Below are 20,410 nucleotides of genomic sequence, written 5' to 3'. Positions count from 1 at the left end.
TCATTTAAAGTTGTGTAATTAATTTCATTCAAATAAAAAGATTAAGAACTCGACTTGGTCCAGACTCTCTACTATTTAGCATCAAATAAAATATTTTAAGGGTTGGTACTGAAGTGGTGAAGTGATATTTTTTTGCAGCGTGGCCGCTGTCCAGATCCTCCCAGTACTTTCTCGTCTTTTGCCCCTTATGCACCAGTCAGCTGGGAGGTCCCAGCTCAGTATAAAAGCCAAAGCCAGAGGAGAAAAATAAATTTTCCTTCAAAGTTGCAGCAGCTGGAAGTCTTATTTGGAGTTAACGGACCCGCGGGCCGCTGCGTAAAGGTGGTGCGCGCTTAACGGGCGGCGTAAAGTTTGACCAGAGGCAGAGATTAGAGAACCAAAGTAAACTCGATTGCAAGGTTCAACTTACTGTACAAACAAAGAACTTTTGCGAGTCTAAAGTCCGCTGAAGATGGCAGAAGGTGACTTTTACACGATGGGAAACCGGCAGCGGTTTCCTAGAGACCCGTTTGGAGAATCGCCGTTCCGGGATCAGTCGCCGTTCCGGGATCAGCTCGGATCCCGATTCATGGAGGATGAATTCGGGATGCCGCCTTTCCCCGACGACCTCGGGATGGACTGGCCCGGTTGGGCTCGACCCGGCCGGCTTAGCACGCGCCTCGGCCCGTCGCCCTTTGGCGGCGGTTTACGCACAGGGTTCCCCACGCGTCACTCCACGGGAGGCCCCGCTCTTTACACCAGCAGGTACGGCGAGCCGTCCCCACGCAGCTCCCCCACGACCACAGGTGGCGAGCCCTGGAAGGTGTGCGTGAACGTCCACAGCTTCAAGCCAGAGGAGTTAAACGTTAAGACCAGAGACGGTTTTGTAGAGGTCTCAGGTGAGATGATGCTGACCAACAAAATGGTTTAGGGTAAAAGTTTGCTGAAAAGGGGAGATGAACCTTTCACCGGTGGGTTGAAACTGTCATATCTTATGCTCAGGGATTAAACTTTTTACTTTGTATTGGCGCTTATAAGAGTGTAAATCCTTCTCTGTGACGAACTTTAACTTTTCATAGTGAACTTATATGTTTATGTAGAAAACTGTCAAAGTTATTGTGTAAGTTCAGGAATGTACAGGAAGGATTTTTGAAATTAAGATTTGTTAAAAAGTTAGAATCAATAAGATCTCATTCATAACTTTCTTGATTGGACCCTGACCAACTCTTATCCTTTTCTACTTGTCACATTCGTAAACAAAACCTTTCACACTTAAACCATTGCATTAGTTTATTTTATTGTTTGCTTTTCTGAATTAGTAACATTTTCATCAAAATTTTTAAATCTCCATAATTTTATTTACAATTTCCTAAAAACCTCGTCTCACACTTTGTTTCAACTAATTGTGGTTCTGATCACCTTTTGGGCCTGTTGGTTACCATAAAATATAACACCAGCACTCTGTCCAAACATTGAAGTTTATGCAGATGACCTTTGAACTGTGATCAGGTTTGTATTGAACATAATGCAAACACGACATGATATGTTTCTGGTCAGAGTAATTGCCTGATAGGAAAATAGAGAAGTGTACAGATCAAAAATGTGCTATAGTGGTTTATGCTAATGTTACCATGCTCCTGTTCACAATGACCTGTTTCGTATTGAACAGTTAATTTGACCAGAAACACTTTAAATGCTCTGCTGTAATGCCTCCTATTTTTCTTCTGCACAAAAAATAATTGTTCTACAGATGTTGTGACAACCGCTTAAAGTTAATCAAGTAGCATTTGCAAAAACACTGCACAATTTTGAGATTGCAGTTGTAAAGGTTGAAGCAGATGGTAGAACTTCACTTTCCTTGTGAGCTAAAACTAATTTATTAAAGTACAGGAAAGATGCTTATGACTTCTTAATAGATCTTCATTAAGAAATTATGAAATGCCCTTTCATAACTTTGCAGTTAATTAATCACCACTTTAAGGTAAACTTTTTGCTTTCAAGAAATCTATCAGAAAAAATAAAACATTAAATTTGGGAGATAAGAACTAAAGATGTTTGTAGGGCTGATGAAGGGCCGAAACAGACTGCTGCTCTGAATGACAACAGTCTTATGGCTTCTCTCAGAAGCTGCGCGGGTCTGTCCGGGAAGTGAAAAGGCCTCGGTGGTATAACATGATCTCTGCATTGCTGTTGAGTCCTTCTATAAAAGAGGAAGACAGATTTTTGGAATCTGGGACTTGGAAGTGGTTTGGCAGATCATAAAGCTCGGACACCTGTTTGAGATTCTTGGAGAATCACTCCCTCAGCCGCTCATGAGCTCAATTTAGATTTAAGGCAAGGCCCGTGACAACAGTCTCTGTTTACAATAAGATGGGAAGCTTGACGTCACTCAGAGAATGTTCTGGAAGGAAAGAGAGCCAGGTCTGTAACCCAGCAAAACTCTTACAGGTTTTGTCCCTGACTGCGGAAGTAAGATGCAGAAACTTCCTCCTGTCGATGCTTTATAAGATTAATTCCAGGGATACCCAGGTTTAAAGGGGGCACTGAGGACAGCTGCCTTCCTCCTGACCGTTCAGCTGTGAGTTTTTTATAAACACATTGTTGGTATGTCAGTTGGGTTATTCTATCGGCCCTATGTCTGCTCGGCCTGTTCTAAATCTGCGGCAGGGTAGGGAATAAAACCGGTAAGATGTTTTTAGTCTGTTAAAGGCAAAGATAATCTAAAGTTTGCTACAATTCAGAAATAAGGACAATTGCTCCATCTCATTTTGACAAAGGAGAGTGAAGTGGAACGTTGGACTTAATTGTCTTTCCTAGCAAAATTGCACCAAATTAACTCAAATCATCTGAATTAAAAATGTGGAACTGAAAGAGCTTTTAAGCTCTCAATTACTCTGTTCAAGTGTTTGTTCAACTAATAGTTCTTGGCTTTGCAACATATTATATACAGAGTGAATTAGTCAACCCTCTAAAAATAAATCTCATTGGAAGTTTGGAGTAGATGGCGAAGCGAGCAAAGTGCCTACTTTTTAAAGCACAGCACAATTTTCAGAGATGCACTTCTCTGGATTATATTTAAGAACTCAACATTTTAGTCCCTGATACACTTTTCCTTCTATCTTCTAAAAAAGAAACCCAACCACCTTTTCATAAACTTTGGTTATGATAGTGTTCTTTCTTTAGTAAAGAAAGAACACTATCTACATTTTTTTTTTTTTGCATTTGAGTGATGGGAGTATGTAAAAGGAAAATCTTTGATTCTATTTCCACAAATGTTTGAGAAACGATCAGAAGCGCCAGCAAGGCTTTGAAGGCGTGTAGTTTCCCAAACTGGACTGGAATACTTTTAAGGCTCAGTGAACCAAAGATGCTTGATTTATAAACTTTGTTTTTCTAGAATAAATTCTTGGAGTATGTAGTTCAAAACAGTCGTCCAGATTAAAATATAGTTTGATCCTTAAAACTGTGATCGTTTTTAAGACACCAAGCAAAGCTCAATCTTTTATATCTTTTGTCCGAAAAAACTGTTAGTTCTATCCATCCGTCCATCCATCCATCCATCCATCCATCCATCCATCCATCCATCCATCCATCCATCCATTTATCCATCCTAGGAGATAATCTGCTAAGTACATCTATGTTTGGCTTTAGCAAACATGAATCTAATCTCTGAAATAAAATTGGATTAGAACTGTGTAAAAATTGTTCTCTTGATCCAGAAGTACAGACTCTGTTATAGTTATAATAGCTCTATAAATAATTGATACTTAATGCTAATATGTTATTTTTTGTGACTTGAGTTGTTTCTTTCTGCATTACAGTTGGTAGACTGCTATTTAAAGAGGATAAGCATCTGGACTTGCAAGTTGTTTAAGCTAATTACACTTTGCCTTTTGATTGGATGTTGACTAATTAGTTTAAAAGGATGACAGCATTTGCTTTGGAGAAGTCTGGCACCCTAAGAGTAACAGTCTTTTGACTATTGCTTTCTGTTTGCATTTTGAATCGGTGTTGTGTTTTTGTGTTTCCTCTTAAGTCCAGTGAAGACACAAACCTAACCGATTTATTTCATTTTCAAAGAAATGTTTTGTGCACAAAAATGCTTAAGTGGGCTAGACTAGTGAGAGCTTGTCATACTTACAACCACAAGCATCAGTTCTTTAACTGTGAATGTTGGGGACACCCTCTCTCTAAACACAGAGTGAGGCGTTTCGGGAAACATTGAGGAGGAAGAATCTTGTTGAGTAACTCTCTCTGGGGATGGGTTTTACATCTGAAGTCATGCCGAGTTCTTCATAATAATCCTATGACCTCACTGATGATCATAACTCATCCATTCCTCCTCTGGGGCTTCAGCCTTAGTTTCTAGTGAAGTGCAGCTCTGCTAGCGGGTAGAGACGTCACAGCGGGGGTATAAACACATAGTTTAACCTGACGTGCTCAAAGGGGCTGAGCGCAGTGACAAGCCACACTCCTCCCAGCAGCGTTGACATTTTAGCTGTCGAGGAGCAGCTGCTGGTCAGCTAAAGCAGTTTGCCTGTAATGAACAGGGAGAAGGTGGAGCAGGGTCAGTCCAGGACTGCATGTTCCTCCCAGCAGGAGATCCGTCTGTGTCTGCTGAAGAGTCATTCCGAGAATCAATCAAAGAAGACGGGGTTGATGTAGTTTGGCTTAAAACAACAGCAGAGCAGGGACTGAGCAGTGGAAACTGTGTGTGTGCCAAGTGAACTTCAGTTAAATCAACACCTCTTTCACTGACGTCCATGTTTGAAATTTAAATGGTCACAGGTGTTGGGTTTCCAATGTGCAGTCCATGAGATTGTGTAATCACAGGTCAATGTCACGGTGGCGCCACCAAGAGGGCGACCTTGGGGGCAATTAGCGTCTTCAAGCTTGCTGATCTTTGTTTTTCCCCCAACCAGGAAAACATGAAGAAAAACAGGAGGAAGGAGGGATTGTGACGAAGAATTTCACAAAGAAGATACAGTGAGTATAACCGAGAAGGTTTATCTGTAATGATAAGAGCTCTCTGTCTGCACATTGTCAAGAAAGAGGGTTTGGCTACAGTTATATTTCACAGCAAAAGAAAAAAAAATACAGTAATTAAGCATTGATTTTACCCTCCCTTAATAAAAGCATAACTCTGTTTAGTGAACAGGTTGATGAGCTTTAATGACTTATAGACTGACTTTATTTAACATTCATCAGAAAAATATTAGAGTTTAAGTTACTGACAGATAAAACTGAGTGAATTCTGAAGTTAATGGCTTTAGTTTTCCTTAATCAGATATGTTTCCTGTAAGATTTAAGCAATTATTGCCAAAAACTGAAGGAAACTCTTAGAACTGGTTATAGATATGTAAATGTGGAAGGAATCAAACTTTGATGAGGATCCTATTTATTTTCTTTGAACTTGTCATATTTTACAATAAAAAGGCAACATCTCAGTGTACTTTTAGTTTTATATGAAGTAGTCAGATAAATATTGTTCTTTAATATTGCTTGCCGCCAAAGTCTTTTATGTGTTATTTCTGAATGTCCAGAAAGTACAAAGTTCCAGTTGGACAATGAAAGGATTTGAGACATAATTTCTTTGTGTTTCCTTTTTTCTCTATGGTTGCTATTGTATTACTAAGAGAAAAGTTTCATAGGGGCTCTAGGTTAAATCACAGCTGGCAAAAAATAAATAAAACATCACAGGATAATTACACACCTCATTAATTAGGGCACACTGTGTATGTTGTTGCTCTGAAAAACAAATTATGTGGGTCTAAGTGTCAGAAAAAGGTTGTGTGATTTTTAAAATTATATGTCCTGTGATGCCCCTAAAGGATATGTGTTCCTTTAGATGTTTTACTATTTGTATGCTGCTGGTGTGTCCAAACAGAGATAGTATAATGTTAGCTGTTAGCTGTTTCCATAGTTCAGCACACTTAAATCAGATGAAGGGTTCATGCAGGACTCTACAGACCTACTGGCATGCTGAGGAGGTAATTCAGTCAATGACACTACCTATTTTTGAGCAGAGACACATCTAAAAGATGCAGGATACTGACTCTTAAGCATTGGAGTTGAACAACTCGGGAATACTGCATGTATGTTGGGATCAAAGGTGTAGAATTTATAGTCTTTAACTTTACAGCAAATTATTGCCTGCAGTTTATTGTTTCTCTTTGCTTTGAGTTTTTTTTTCATATTTAAGGATCAACTCCCCTCCTAAATGATTTTGTGAGATAGTTATAACCTGGAATTAAAAGAACCATAGCTCTATACACATTTGTTTTCTTGCTTGGTTATTAAAGAAAATCTATTGCGAAATAACAGGGGCTAGACAAGTGTGTGGCAGCAGGCGCAATCAAATTTTTGGCACTTGCTCCTTTCCTACACTATGCATATAGTGTTGCAAAAGATTCCCTCGCGTTATTATCTGTTGGGCCGTTTCTGCAACTTTGGAGAAGCGCTTGAATAAATTCTGTAGCAGTGGAGCTTATGTGCAACATGGGTTATCTGAGTGTCCTCTCACTCATGTAGCATAATTTTTCAACATATCTGAAGAGTCTGTGGTAGTCTGGCTATGTTGGAGATCAAATAGTGTATGCTACGGCCTCAGATTCACAGGATAGTAAAAGGATTCTTAGCTCAGCTCAAGAAAAACAGTCTCAGTTCATTTGGGGACACTGGATCTAACATCGCTGCAAAACCTTTAAACTTGCACCTAAAATCAGCTTAGCTGCATTTCAACATAAAATCCATCAGTAATAATACTGTTGGTGTTTCCACAATGTAGTGCCTGCTTTAGGAAGATTTAAGTTAAAGTTTTGATCAGGTCTCTCTTAAAAAAGAGATTTTTAATCTCAATGAGATATACCTGGTTAAATAAAGGTTACATTCATTCATTAAGTTAATTTCTTATGCCTATAAGGATTGGTAACAAAGATAGCTAAGCTGTTCCTTTAAGTCCATAAATATCCATACACTGTCTAAACCAGTTTATCCTTGCAGGGTGGCGAGGGGGACTAGTTCCTATTTCCAGCAGTCATTGGTCGAGAGGTGGTGGGCATCATATGATTATATATAACAGGAACTTTTTCAAATAATTGCTTTAAGGGAAGAGCGAAGGATATCTATCTTTGATTCTGCTTTAAGACCAGATGACAAAGCAAAGAAACATTCCAACCAATTATTTAAGTTATGCTATTCTCTGAGCAGGGCCACTTATAAAAAGTCTGTGCAGATTGGGAGACTCCTCCACAATGTGCCCATGTTGCAGCTCCTTCAAGCCAAACTGGCAACACAGACAGTTACCTCAACCTGCCTGTCTCTGCATCTTGTCCCATTTAATTGTGCAGTAGGAGGACTTCAAACACGGAGAGCCAAATCCTTGGTGTGAATCAGCCTTTTACAGGCTCGTCAGTCGAGTTCTGCTAATACTCTGCTAGCTAATTAAGCAGGTGCCCTGCAGCCCTGCACTATTCATATACAAAATTGGAACTTCATCAGATTGGGTCTGAGTATGGCTCCTGAGTTAATAAAAACCTCAAGTCAGTGACAGGCTAAATATTTAAAGGGTTGGAAGAGAGAGAAGTGGGGGATGGGATGATAACAGGTCATGTATAAATAACTGCCCCCAATGCAGAAATCCACTGGCTAACCACATAGCCTGATAAGCACTTTTGAGTTACGTGTTTAGTACAGCAGAGACTGTATGTTTAACTAAAATAGCAAAGGTCATGCCACCAGTTTGGCAGTAGTTCAGGTATTTAAAACAAAAAACTAATCAATAATTATCAATGTCAACAGATCCCCCTGCCATAGACCAAAGTCTAACCATGAAGTTTGTGTGTAATTCGTTTCAAACAAGCAAGAAAAACATCAGTTATTAACCAAAAAATGTTCAAAGCTGGGGGCAAAGGTAGCAGGACATTTACTTCCCCAACAACACATAACTGTGTCTCAACAAGATACGTGATAACCCTGGATGAAATGTCTGCTAGAGGTTCCACTCACAAGCATACACACCTTGTTCTGTTTCTTGTCTCTCCGGGGTTCAGAATCTCTACGAGGTAAAAGCTTGCTTGATGGTTTTCTGGCAGCTGTGCAAAATCAATGCCTGAGATAAACTGTACACTTGCCAAAGTCAAACACGCTCCCCAAACTGGAGACAGATGAGGTCTGTGCTCGGGGCCGACATCACGGACCACCAGAGTGATTTGACTTTGTCAGAAGTCGAGTCTTTGCTTTGTAGAAATTGGCTGAGTGAAGAAAGGTGAGGGAGGGTGGTGTGTAAACTCATAAAGGTTATTAGCATTTTTTTTACTGGCTCACACCCACCTTCATTTAAGTCTTAGCTGCATCTTGTTTTGTCACCAGAGTGTATGCTACAGTGAGTCTATGAATAGTAATATCAGGCTGTAGCTTTTTATGCAGACTATAGTATTTTTGCACATAATTGAAAGAGGTATGAAATCTACTGTACACAAGATAAAGAGCTCTACATGGTTATTGAGGAAAAGTGTGTCCAACGTCTATTTATTAATCTTTTGCTGCTGCAGCATAATCCCACACTGAAATATTTAGGGAAGAAATCAACTTTTGACTTCAGTATGCTTGTAAGAAAAGAAAATTTGAACTACTGTATATCATATGTGACACAATTACCAGTAATGGCACAACTAGCAACTCTTGAAGAGAAGTATCAAACTAAATCATTCTTTATATTTTTTACACCTTTAGGTTGCTTGAGCCTCTGGAAGTGTTTATTTCGATGGAACATGTTTTTTTTGCAGATGTGTGTTGATGTTTGAGAGCTTAAGCAGAGGAAAGTTGGAGTTCTGCCTGAAAGTTGCATTATTTGCACTCATTTGCCTACGTTTTTTTTCTCTCTGTCTTTTCACGTTGAATTTTGATAAATCAGAAAGTTAATGCAATTTAATTTGTAATTTTAAGTTTGGCACGTTGTCCAGTCCTAATGATAAAGGATGAGATGGTATGTGAAAAAGCAGGTATTCCACCATAAAGTACAGTAGTGGCTTGTTTCAAAATGGGATAGTGAAAAGCTCAGTATGTTATTTTAAAAAGGGAGAACTGAACAAGGTCAGCACCGATAAGACCTTATCTATATTCCCTATCCCAAGGGTCTCACTAAAAAAAGCATGAAAGTAACTAGTGATTTAAATGTTTTTAGGGTTTTTTTAATCAATAATGACACAACATAAAATGATATTAACAGTTGTCTAGATATCTTTATTGGCATTATTAATGTCCATCTTAAACTAGCGGTGACTGCATGAAGCTTGTTTGCAGTTTGAAGCTGTGAGACCTTTACTGAGGAAATATGTCTTGCTTATCACTTTGTATCTGTGTTTATGGTGCTATTATCTCTCTGTCTCAAAGCACAAATGTGCATTTTTAAATGAATTATTGTCTCTACCATGGTCTGTCCCCGAGCTCTTTGCCATATTAACTGTTTCCTATGATTCTCTTTTTCCTCTGTTATTGTGTCAAATTGTACCACCTGCTGTGAAAGTTTGGACATTGGAATCAGCTCAAACTGCAGGTTATTCAGATGCCGTGTCCATATAGTTGAATTTTATTTGTCCACAGAGTGTTTTTGCTCTGAGCTTGTTAGAGTTTTTTCTCATCTTACCTCACAAAATGTCAGACTGTTTGAGAGTTTGTGAAAATAGGAAAACCTTTTTTGTTTTCCACAAAAAGTAACAATATTCAGTTCCAGTTTCTGCAGTGCTTTTGCTGCATTTCCCATCAGTCCTCAGTGTTCGTCTTCAAGCCTGTGGGCCCCCATTTATCCTCCCAAGTGACACTTCACTGCCCTTGGGTTGCATTTTATCTCTTTGGGGCTGCTGTTATCCTAGCTGTCAAAAATAGGATCAGCTATAACTCTGTTGATGCACAGAGTATTGCCGCATCATTATTTTATTTTAGACGATAACATTGATCTTAAAAACAGTCTCTGAAGTGGACCTTCACATCTCAGTGGAATACAGTCTGTGGTATCTGAACACAGAAATAGACATGACGTGATGTCTCTGTCTGAGGTTCATCAGCCTGCTCTGACTTGTATTTCACAGAGGAGTGGGAAGCCAGTGGAGGGTCTTCTCTAATTAAAAGGAGGGTAGATCAGGCGCCTCCTCTGCTGAATGTCCCGATGGCAGCCCGGTGTTTATATTAACTCCCCAAGAACAGTTGGCTGCTCACCAAGCACACCTACCGTATCCATATTTGACCATACTGGCTGACAAAGAGGGGAGTTTAAGTCTGTGTGTGCAGCTGCAGCAGCTTTTAGAGTTCATTTATCCAGCATTACAATCAAATCCTGGTCTGCCGTAAACTTTTAGACTATAAAGTATTTTCTAGACGTTGCAATTCTGATGTTACACAGACGTCTATCTTCACCTTATTTTCAAAGCAAGTTATCCAGTTCTGTTGTTGGAAAACAACAGCTGTAGATGAGGGAAGTTACACATACAATCCTGAAAATACGCAGGGGTTTAACTTACCTAGATTTAAAATCTCATTTCCTGAAATTTGCAGTTGTTTTCTTTCTTGCTATCGGCAGTGGTTTGATGAGGGTGAGGTTTTATTGTAAACTAGATTTGCTGGATGAGAGATTTTTGTAGCATCTAAAATCCGTGAAAGCCAACAAGGACACGGTGAAAGTTTTTAACAATCTTCTTCAGACGTGCAGCACTAAAAATCCTTCAAACAGGAGGTTGTTTTTATGGGCATTGACAAAGTTGCAATAAAGTCTTGCAGTGCTGAACAATGTTTGTACAGCGGTTCCACAGAAAGAAATGTCACAGAGTTCTGTACGAACTCCCTGCTCTGTTCATCTTTTCTGCCCCATTCGGCTTCTTTTGCGTCTCCCACATACCTTGCAGCATTCTGAACATACACAGAAGCTTTCTGTCAAGTAAAAAAATAAACTTAAATGATGCCCTCACATTTACATTCCCTCTCTTCTGTTTCTTCAGGATCCCCACCGATGTGGACCCCCTGACAGTCTTCGCTTCCTTGTCGCCTGAGGGTGTCCTCATCATCGAGGCTCGGCAGACCCCACCGTACTACCTCTTTAGCAGCGAAGAGTCCCCAGGAGGGGAAGTTCAGGAAGTAGAGGCTCCGAAACCCCAAGAGGCCCCAGCAGTCTAAACTGGCACCCCCGACTAACATGATCACATAAATCTGCATAATCAGTTATGAGTTTGAAATAAAAACTGCTCACTGAACTGTCATCTTATTTAAACACTTAGAGAAGAAAATCTGAAATATTTTAGGGTAAGAAATTCCCATTGGATGTCTGTGTTAATATTTCATAAAACAGTATTTTCATACAACAAAAAGCAGGCATGTTATAGTAATACATTCTGTTTTTTTTTCATCTTCAAGTACAACTAAGACTATCAAGTCATATAACATTTATATTGCATAAGAAAATATTTAATTGCATCATCAATAAGTCGCAATTGAGACATTTATTTTGTAACACCTATGCAAAATCCAAATAAGTAGAAAGATAAAGAAAATTGGTTGACTTTTTTTATTTCTTTATGCACACAATGAATATTTTCAATAAATAGTTTATAATTTATTTTATGTCTGCTTTTTATTTAAAGAATTTGTCCTTTATAATAAAACATAAATGAATTGAAAAAAAAAAAACATGGGTGATGTGATTTAATTACACTGTGTGCACTGAACGATACTAACAATTTTTAAAAAGCAACACTTTTCTCCATATATTTTTTTTTATAAGCAATATGGCTCATCACCAAGGGTGCCACTCTGTCAGGGACACCATATTGATCAGTAGCATTCGAAAGATAAAAGAAAGAAAAAGGTCAGACTCATCATGGATTATTCAACATTAGTCGTAGACTGATTAGAAACACATTCTAAGGTTGATGAAACTTTATGTCTGAAAATGCAAAGATACTTTTTGATGCTTTTTAGTATCTGCAAGACCAAAAACTCCAAGAATACCCAATATAAAGCTTGTTCAACTTTGTTCTGATCTGTTTTAAATCGATTACATATTTTGTTTGATTGATTCTTCTTATCTCAATATTGTAAAATCCTATATTAATCAGGTAATATATTAATGTATTTTAATATACATTAATGCATTAACATATTTAAATTGTTCCACATAGCATTTATACCTGTTTAAACCTCTTTAGTAGACTTTTTCCTCCCCATTAGGTACCACAGGCCTTCATTGCATAATCAGGTGTTATAAATATCCCCACTTACTGATGATACTGTTTACAAATGCTAACTGCAGGGGTGTTAAAATCAGGTTCCAAGTTAACAATTTGCGTGTGCAGCTTGGTGTATTAGAAATCCTTGAGTAGAAGGTTAATTCATCCATTTTAATATGGATCTGTTAGTGACACAGGGAATGATTGTGCCTTAATGTCTTTATCATAAAGAGGACCTGGATGGTTCATCTTTGTATGCATTGACAATATGTTGTATATATACATTTTAATTGGTGCAAAATTGTTTGATATATTAATTTGCAGTGAGCATTTTTCTATTTATGATTGCATGCTTGCTTGATGGACAATTGACTTATTTGTGAAAAGCAGTTCGTTTTCTGCAATCCTCTCTGTTGATGTCTTTTTACTGAGAAATGCAATTAAAGTGTCCATCCTACATTTGTGTGTTTTTATTTGAAAATAAAGAAAAAAACAACACCAGTCACAGGCCTTGTTCCAGGGATCTGGAGAACCTGTGGCGTTATTGTTGGACAGCAGTAGGAACTGGGCGGCAGCTTAGCGAGGAGCTTAGTGCTGGCTCCGATAGGCACCGCTGTGCGCTGGCTTCAGGATGGACCCAACTCGCTCATGCGCCCTGCCAGGGCTTTTGAAAGAGGATGGAAAAAAATTGGGGCTGTTCCACTGACTATTGTGTGATGCAAAATAACGTAATCTTCTCTGTGTGCTGGAATCGACGGGGATAATTGGTGCAAATTTAAAAAGTTTCCAACCGGAGCTGCGCTCTGAAAGGATAAAACGACTCTCTTGGTTCTGTGTTGGCAAAGACATTGTGTGAGGTGTTGCACTCACACGAACTGTTACATTTACTGCCCTTAGGTTACATGTGTGGACTTCACTTAAACTGTTTCTATAGTAACAGCATAAGTGAATGAATTGTGCTTTTCAATGAGCAATTTATTGATGTCAAAGTGACAAAGAAAAAGATGTGCAAATAGAATTTGCACATCAACGTCATAACCTACTTCTGATTAAAAATAAATAAATAATGAGGTTAAGTTACTTTAATCTTGAACCATGTAATTTTTAGTGGTTAACTTTAGATGTAATAGATCAACACAAATTTTACTTTCACATGATACTACTTTATTAGAGCTCCAAACACAGCAGGCTTTAATGGCGCTATAGCTAATGACAAAAAGGCATCTGTGGAGCTGATTTAAGGCAGGCAATGCAGGCTAATGCTCTTGTGTTTAGTCGGTGTGCTGTTGCTCTATGTTAGCAGCCTCCAGCTCCTGGCTTTGGACGTCACTCAGCGGAGCTGATCCCAGCTCCTGCTCCTGAGGGGGAGCGAGCTCCTCGGCTCCCTCTGCCTTCACCTGGATCTCTTCATCCACGACTGGCTCTTTGTGTTCCAGGAGCTTGGATGTACCCAGGCTTTCTTGGCTTTCTGGGACTTCGTGGTGCTCAGAAGACTTTTGGATGCTCTCTAAGCATTTATCTTCCTCAGGCAGTGAAGGATGGGACTGTCCAGCTGGCTTTTCTCTGGTTTCCTTGTCTCCCTGCTCCAGGCCAGCTGTGGTGCTGCTGGGCTGGACCGGATCACTGGAGGCCTCTAATTGAGACTCTTCCTCCTGACCTTCTTGTTTTGTTTCTTGTTCTCCATTGCCCTCAACCTCCACCTGAATTTGCAGACAAATATGAAAATAAGTGAGCATGTTGCTTACAGCTTTATTGTAATAATAATAATAATAAAAACTCAATTTAAATAACCACAGTATTAGGATATGTGTGTGCATATAAAACTCTCACCATTATTATTTTTGGTTGTTTTATATATTTGAAATATGTTTCAAATACAATTTGTTGTATTTATTTCAAAATATGAACATATGAAGTTTTCTTTGCATTTTTGCATGGCATTCTGGCGACATTTACATTGCTTTCTTGAGGATGAGATGGGGGGCAGCAGTGACAAAAAGGAACCTTTATTTGGGGGGCGTTGCTTCCGGGTTGGTTTTAGGGTGGACTTCCTGTTTGGCTCAGACGCAATGTGCTGAAGGCGCCATTTCGGCTGTCATTCCTGAAGCCTGTTTTACTATATTTCAGATCAGTACACGGTGAAAACGCATCAAAACGTCTTTGTAATATTTTTACCTTTTATTTTAACAGTAAATAGCACTGTGTTGCAGTTTTTGTGCACCTTTATGCTAATGGTTGTAAGTTTTATATCTCGAGGTTTAGATTGACAGGATGCCAACACCCGCTGTGGAAGTTGAGCAGCGTTAAGAGATCGTGATATCTTACTAACTCCAGGTTTTAGGAAGTTAGTTAGTCAGCCACAAATGACAAATGTTGGTCACTCTGACAAGAAGAAACGAGCTCAATCCAACAAGCGCTTATTGGAAAGAAAGCCATTAAATCTTCTCTTTGTTGCCATGAACATTCCTAAGTGGAGTTATGGGAGATCCCACTAGTTGCAGGATCTCAGTATCTCTCTGCATTGAGACTTCTTGTAGTGATAACAAGCTGACATCAGTATTAAGGGAGATGTTGCCCAACTCTATCACACTACCTCCATCAAAATATGGTTAGCATTGGCAGAGATTACTTTTTTCATGGGTGCAATCCATATGATCAACTCTGCCACTCAACCCATAATTGTCCTCAGAAATGTGGCATCACTTAAGACAAAATAACAGGCTTTCAGTATAACAGTATATGATTTATTGCCAAAAAGCACTTTTTCAGAAGGAAACAGATTGGCAAAGCATAACTTCTCTTGCTTTTTGTGTTAATGTTGCTTGGCAACAGATTTCTCAAGCTAATTGCAGCTTGTCATTTTTGCACAATATATTATCTTACAAGTCTTGACATAGATTACTTCCACAAATAAGATTTAATTATTGCTATTTCCATTTTTAGGCCTTGTTTTCAGTTCACCTGAGTGTTTTTATCTTCTCAAATTCAAGATTAAATAAATGAAAACCATATTTTACTATTTGTTAACCTTTAAAGAAGTTTCATATGTGATAACCTTTATTGGGATGATGATGGCAGCAGGAGCTGAGGCTTCAGGAAGTGGAGCTTCTACAGTCAGGAAACCATCAACGGAGAGTGAGGACTCAAGTTTGGTAACGTTCACTTGAGCTGGAAGCCTTCAAATCACAAACTCTTGTTTAGATCACCACACCAAACACTGTTAACACTGAAACAAATGTAGATCTCTTTTATTTTTCTTGCTTGAGCATTTCAGAAATCAATTATTTATAAAATAAATAAGGGGGATCAACATTAGTGATAGCTTAATCCTAAATATCAGCAAGCTAATGTCTGTGGCTTCTTTGTCTACCTGTATTTTCTTGTAAAACATCTGGCGATAAATCCATGCTCGTCAGGCCTCTCCTCGTGTTTCCCTGGGGAAAGATTAGTGTTTATAGGGAGGTACACGAGGACACAGAAGAATCAAACGACACTGAGAAACCACTCAGCACAGAAATTAATTTCTTCCACAGAGCTGTGATTTTAATTTCCCCAAGCACGATATTTAAGCAGCTTTCTAAATTTGTAGCGTTCAGCTTTTTCTCCATCGCGGTTTCAGATGTTCGTCGTTTATTCTGTGAAGTGCGGGGAAAGTATTTTTAGAAGACTCTTCTTCCTCAGATGATGATGTGAGATAAGATTATTAATGCTTTATCAGGATTAAAAATCTGCCTTGTGAGCAAAACTAATTAACACTTATGCCAGACATTTTCAGAGGGGTTAATTAACAGAGCAGTACCTCCAACTTCCAGGAATCCATCCCTGACACTGACGGAGATCTCCGAGGGGGAAAAGTGAGACACATCCATGCTGACCCTCCACTTACTGACCTTCTGACCGGAATGAGGCATCGGCTCGGAGATGTAGGGCACAAACAGAGGCACCGGTAAGCAACCCGGCCAGGACCAGGCTGCCAAGCCCTTCTTGATCCAACGAGAATCCCCAGTCTCCAGAAAAGGTGGCAGGCCAACATCCTGACTGGAAACCCATTTTCTCAGAGGGTATAGAGGGCCAACCCTGTCATACTCCCCACAGGACATTTCTTTAATTGTCTGCTCACTCAAATGGATACAAAGTAAACCTTGCTAAACGGCAGAGAGTAGATTGTGGATTTAAAGATCAACAAAAACAAAGGAAATGCCCAAAAGATAAGTGAGCTGACAGAGAAATGTACATAGGGGTTTTATATAGAGCAGGGCGTGCAGGCATGAGGTGATGGGCGTGGATCGTAAACGTTACCTCTTGCTGACCGGGTGAACATAATTGTTTATATTTATAACTTTTAAAGATGTGATGGCAAATAGCAGGAAGTTCACAGTGGCCGGGGTGTGTTTGAACCACTGCATCTGTTTCCCGAAGATCATACTTGTCACATCCCAGTGAACTCTGTTCTGCCAGCGATGACTTCGCTCCTTAGCCTGGTCATGAGCCAGTCTTACAGCCTCACCCCCTCCACACACACACTCTCTCTCCCTGTGTTTCACCCCTCAAAGGACACAGTGGCAGCAGTTTGTCTGAAGCATAAAATACCTCTGCCAGAGGCTGAAAAGCACAGAAAAGGCTGGATTTCTGTTAGCCACAGTATCGGTAGCACATGTGTATTGAGTGCACAAAGCTGCATCCCAACCCAATTTTTCTCTTTCTGTGCCGTTTCAACAGGATTATTATTGTTCCCGTTTTTATCAAGTATGACAGACATGTCAGTGATTCATTTTTGGAGCTGTGTGCTCTGATATCTTGGCATACTGTCCATTGGAGCACAAAACAGATGGAACAGATGTTTCTGACACTTTGTGCAATGCTTGACCCAAACACTGCATCTGTAGGATATGCTCTGAAGGGCTAAGTCAGGATTCTTTTTCTGAGTTTTTTCTCAATTTTAACCTTTATTTGGAATTTTTATTTTTAAAAATGTGCCTCCATGTAAATTGAATGTAATCAATTAACGTATCGGAAACTTGCAAAATCATTATAATTTTGTTATGATCTAATTGCCATTAGATCATAGCAATTTGTTTAAGGTGTCGTTATCATAGTGTATTAATTTCTCTCCTTGCAGAAAATGTGTTGTTTTTTTTAAATCACCTTTGACTGTCAGAAATAAAAAACGTTTTAAAAATCATTGTAGTTCTTGGAATGGAGCCAGTTTTCATGCCTGGTTCATTATGTTTTATGGTTGTGTTTGAGGACTCTCCAGAAGCCCGCTGCTTTATCGACTCCATATTATAATGATGCTTGCTTGTAGTGCGACATTCCTTGAGTGTTTGTTTGTGTTTGATCATTTACTTTAGGGTTATTTATATTCCATAGGTCATTTAGTCAGTTCATTTGTCTGTGCTTATTATCATTGTCAAGGTGTTGCCATACTAGTTTATTCCCTTATCTTTGGTTTGTTTCTTTATTTTTGTGTTGTGTTTCTTGTACATTTGAATTTATTTTTCTTATATTACTGTGAGATTCAGTTCAGCTTCCTCTGTGTTAATTCGTCTCTCTCGGTTTGCTCATTGCCACAACTGTACCACATTTATTCTGATTAGTTTTTCTGGTTCTTTCGTCTCTTTACAACCTTTCCTTGATATTTAGGCTTCTGAGTTTTTGTTGCTCAGTGCTGGATTCTTCCATTTTAATGCCATGTCCGTGTTCCTTGTCCATTTAACCTTATGCAAGACATGTAGATTTTCTTTTATTAAATCTTCCCAAAAAAAAGCATCTTTCTGCACATAAACTCTGCCTCTACATGCAATGAGACTCAATTCTGTCCATATTTCAGCAATCTTGCTCTTAATTGAAGTTTCAGTGTAACTTTCATTATTCCCTGCAATTTCTTAAATTTAAAACTCCCAGATTGATTTCATATACATCTCTTGATACCAAATAGATCAGTTTTTGCCTCATCTGTCGACTCGGACAGTAACACTGGAGTTCCAGAAATGTCCTTTTTATGATTGGTTTGAGCCTTGGCAGTTCAAATATATAAACTTTGTCCATAAAAAATCAATTAGAATTAATTGTACACAAACCCCCAAAATAATTCATGCCATTGATGAGTGTATGTGCATTTTTCATTGGCATCGTATGAACTTATTTTACATTTGTGTTACGTTATAGTTTTATATTGTGTTCTTTCCTCATAGAATCGGATCAAAAACGTGCTTTTTTTTACTATAAAAGTATAAACCATCTTTCTGGTTGGCAATAAAGACTTTCTGACATCCAGGGCAGCCGAGTCGTATTTTAAAAATTGAGCATGAAAAGATAATGTTGAGGAAGCTGCTGATTGTCCCTGTAACTGAATCAGATAGTTAATGTACCAATTTATATTCAAAATTCAGATTTTTACCCCTATCTTCTCTCCTCTTATCTCTGCTGTTCTCCACGCTTAGTGAGGTTTATTTTTAGATAAATGTTGTGAATGTTTGGGCCTGCAGCTGTGTGAAGTATAAAGACATTTTTTACACTTGCTGCTGATGCATATGAAGGTTGCAGATGGAAATAAGCCACTGCTTGCTTCCTTTCTCCATTGTTTTCTTGTTGTTAATTAGTGACAAGAGTTATGGTTGATCTAGAAAACACTCAGGTACCTTTTGAAGGTAAACATTGAAGCCAAGTCTTTACTTTTCAATAGATGCAAATAAACACAGGTTTAGTTTTCTTTCATAAATGAGGAAAGCGGTGATCAGGAGGTAAAGCATGAGCCGGTGGACTTATGAAACAGAAACAGAAAATTAGTATTGATTTTGAAATATAACTCTACTTGTAATTTTGATTGATCGCACACTAAGGTGATTCTAGCAAAAACATATGACCTGAATTATTTTCAGCCATTTTAATCAAAGTTTTTCAGTATAACTTTAATCTAATGGGGTGATTTAAATTTGAGGGGGGGAAGAGCTTATATCAGGGGTCCCCAAACTTTTTCCTGTGAGGGCCACATAACTTTTCCCTTCTCTGGTGGGGGGCCGGACATTGTTGACGGGGGGGAGAGGGAGGGGGGTGCGTTTCTCACAATTTATTTTCACAATTAACAAATACTTACGAACAAATCTTGTCTGAAACACAACAAATAAAGACAATAATTAGCTACTCTGGTGTTGCGTTCCACCATCCTGAATCTATTTTTTTCTTTTAGCATCACAAAAGCAACATAAGAATATCCACCAGGGGGTGCTCTAGTGGGGTTTTCAAAACCTTGCTGGTCCAGCTTAACTAAACAAAAGGCAGCACAATTATGTTTAAGTGTGTTTAAAGTTCTAATTTCGAAATTGGTACAAATATACTTTTAGTATACTTCAGATATATTTTAGGTTGTACACTTAATACTTAGTTTACTTAAAATGTACTTTCAGAAATGTAAGTATGTTTGAAATATACTTAAAGTATACTTTTTTCACCTGGGGCGAGCCTCGATATAGCCAAACTGGCATTGTTTTTATGCCATATTAGATTCGTCGTGTTGATGCATTTTTACGTGCTTCAGCCCCGACACCGAGGTAATTTTCCACCACAAAACGCAAACTTCTCCATTCACTCAGTGCGTTATAGTTCCACACGACATCGCTTAGGATTTGTTGCTGGGCACGGGGGGAGGCTGCGTTTCTCCGTTGATTTTTACCCAGAAAGCACATGGGCAAAACCCATGAGTGAAACGGTGACTGGGACTGACTAGTATATATTCCATTGAGGGAAATAACATATTAATTTCTCATATGTTAACATAAAGGCTCGTTTTGAAGTATAAGCTGCTACTTACCGGCATCGCTTCGAAGAATTCAACCTGGAATGCGGCGTTCATAACAGACACGTGTGTTCATCTGCTCTACCGCTAGCAAACAACCGTACTGATTAAATAACATAAAAGTCAAGCAGTTCCCTAAAAGTCCAACAGATGGCAGCAATGCGCCATACAAAACACCCACAGTTTACAGGACACATTTCCTGCTAAAGAGCCCCCTGGTGGTTGAGTAAAAATCCACATATAAACCGGAAAATACAATGAATGAAAAAAAAATCTGAATCCTCTCTGGTATTGTTCAGGGGGCCGGACCAAATGTGGAGGCGGGCCGGATCCGGCCCGCGGGCCGTAGTTTGGGGACCCCTGGCTTATATAGTCAAGACAAAGCACATCATCTGGTTTTTACAGTAATGGTCTGTTTTGC

At 39.0% G+C, this 20,410-nt stretch overlaps 2 protein-coding genes across 2 annotated transcripts; one reads left to right on the top strand and one right to left on the bottom strand.

Moving 5' to 3' along the window:
- Positions 1 to 207: 207 nt before the first annotated feature.
- On the top strand, positions 208 to 12,651 carry hspb8 (heat shock protein family B (small) member 8). Its single transcript, XM_014999665.2, has 3 exons — positions 208 to 878; positions 4,902 to 4,965; positions 10,971 to 12,651. The coding sequence occupies exons 1-3, from the start codon at positions 452 to 454 to the stop codon at positions 11,143 to 11,145; spliced, it is 666 nt and encodes a 221-aa protein (XP_014855151.1). The 5' UTR covers positions 208 to 451; the 3' UTR covers positions 11,146 to 12,651.
- Positions 12,652 to 13,465: 814 nt separating this feature from the next.
- Positions 13,466 to 16,370, bottom strand: LOC106925366 (uncharacterized). Its single transcript, XM_014999666.2, has 4 exons — positions 15,994 to 16,370; positions 15,565 to 15,628; positions 15,250 to 15,370; positions 13,466 to 13,894 (listed from the first exon to the last, which is right to left on the bottom strand). Exons 1-4 carry the CDS (start codon positions 16,292 to 16,294, stop codon positions 13,466 to 13,468), a joined length of 915 nt encoding a protein of 304 aa, XP_014855152.2. The 5' UTR covers positions 16,295 to 16,370.
- Positions 16,371 to 20,410: the final 4,040 nt, after the last annotated feature.

The sequence above is a fragment of the Poecilia mexicana genome, unplaced genomic scaffold (genome assembly GCF_051168715.1).
Source record: "Poecilia mexicana isolate PSO_F unplaced genomic scaffold, ASM5116871v1 scaffold_9, whole genome shotgun sequence".
NCBI classification, from domain to species: domain Eukaryota; kingdom Metazoa; phylum Chordata; class Actinopteri; order Cyprinodontiformes; family Poeciliidae; genus Poecilia; species Poecilia mexicana.
Note: the sequence above shows the minus strand (reverse complement) of the source record. Positions and strands in the feature narration are given on the sequence as shown.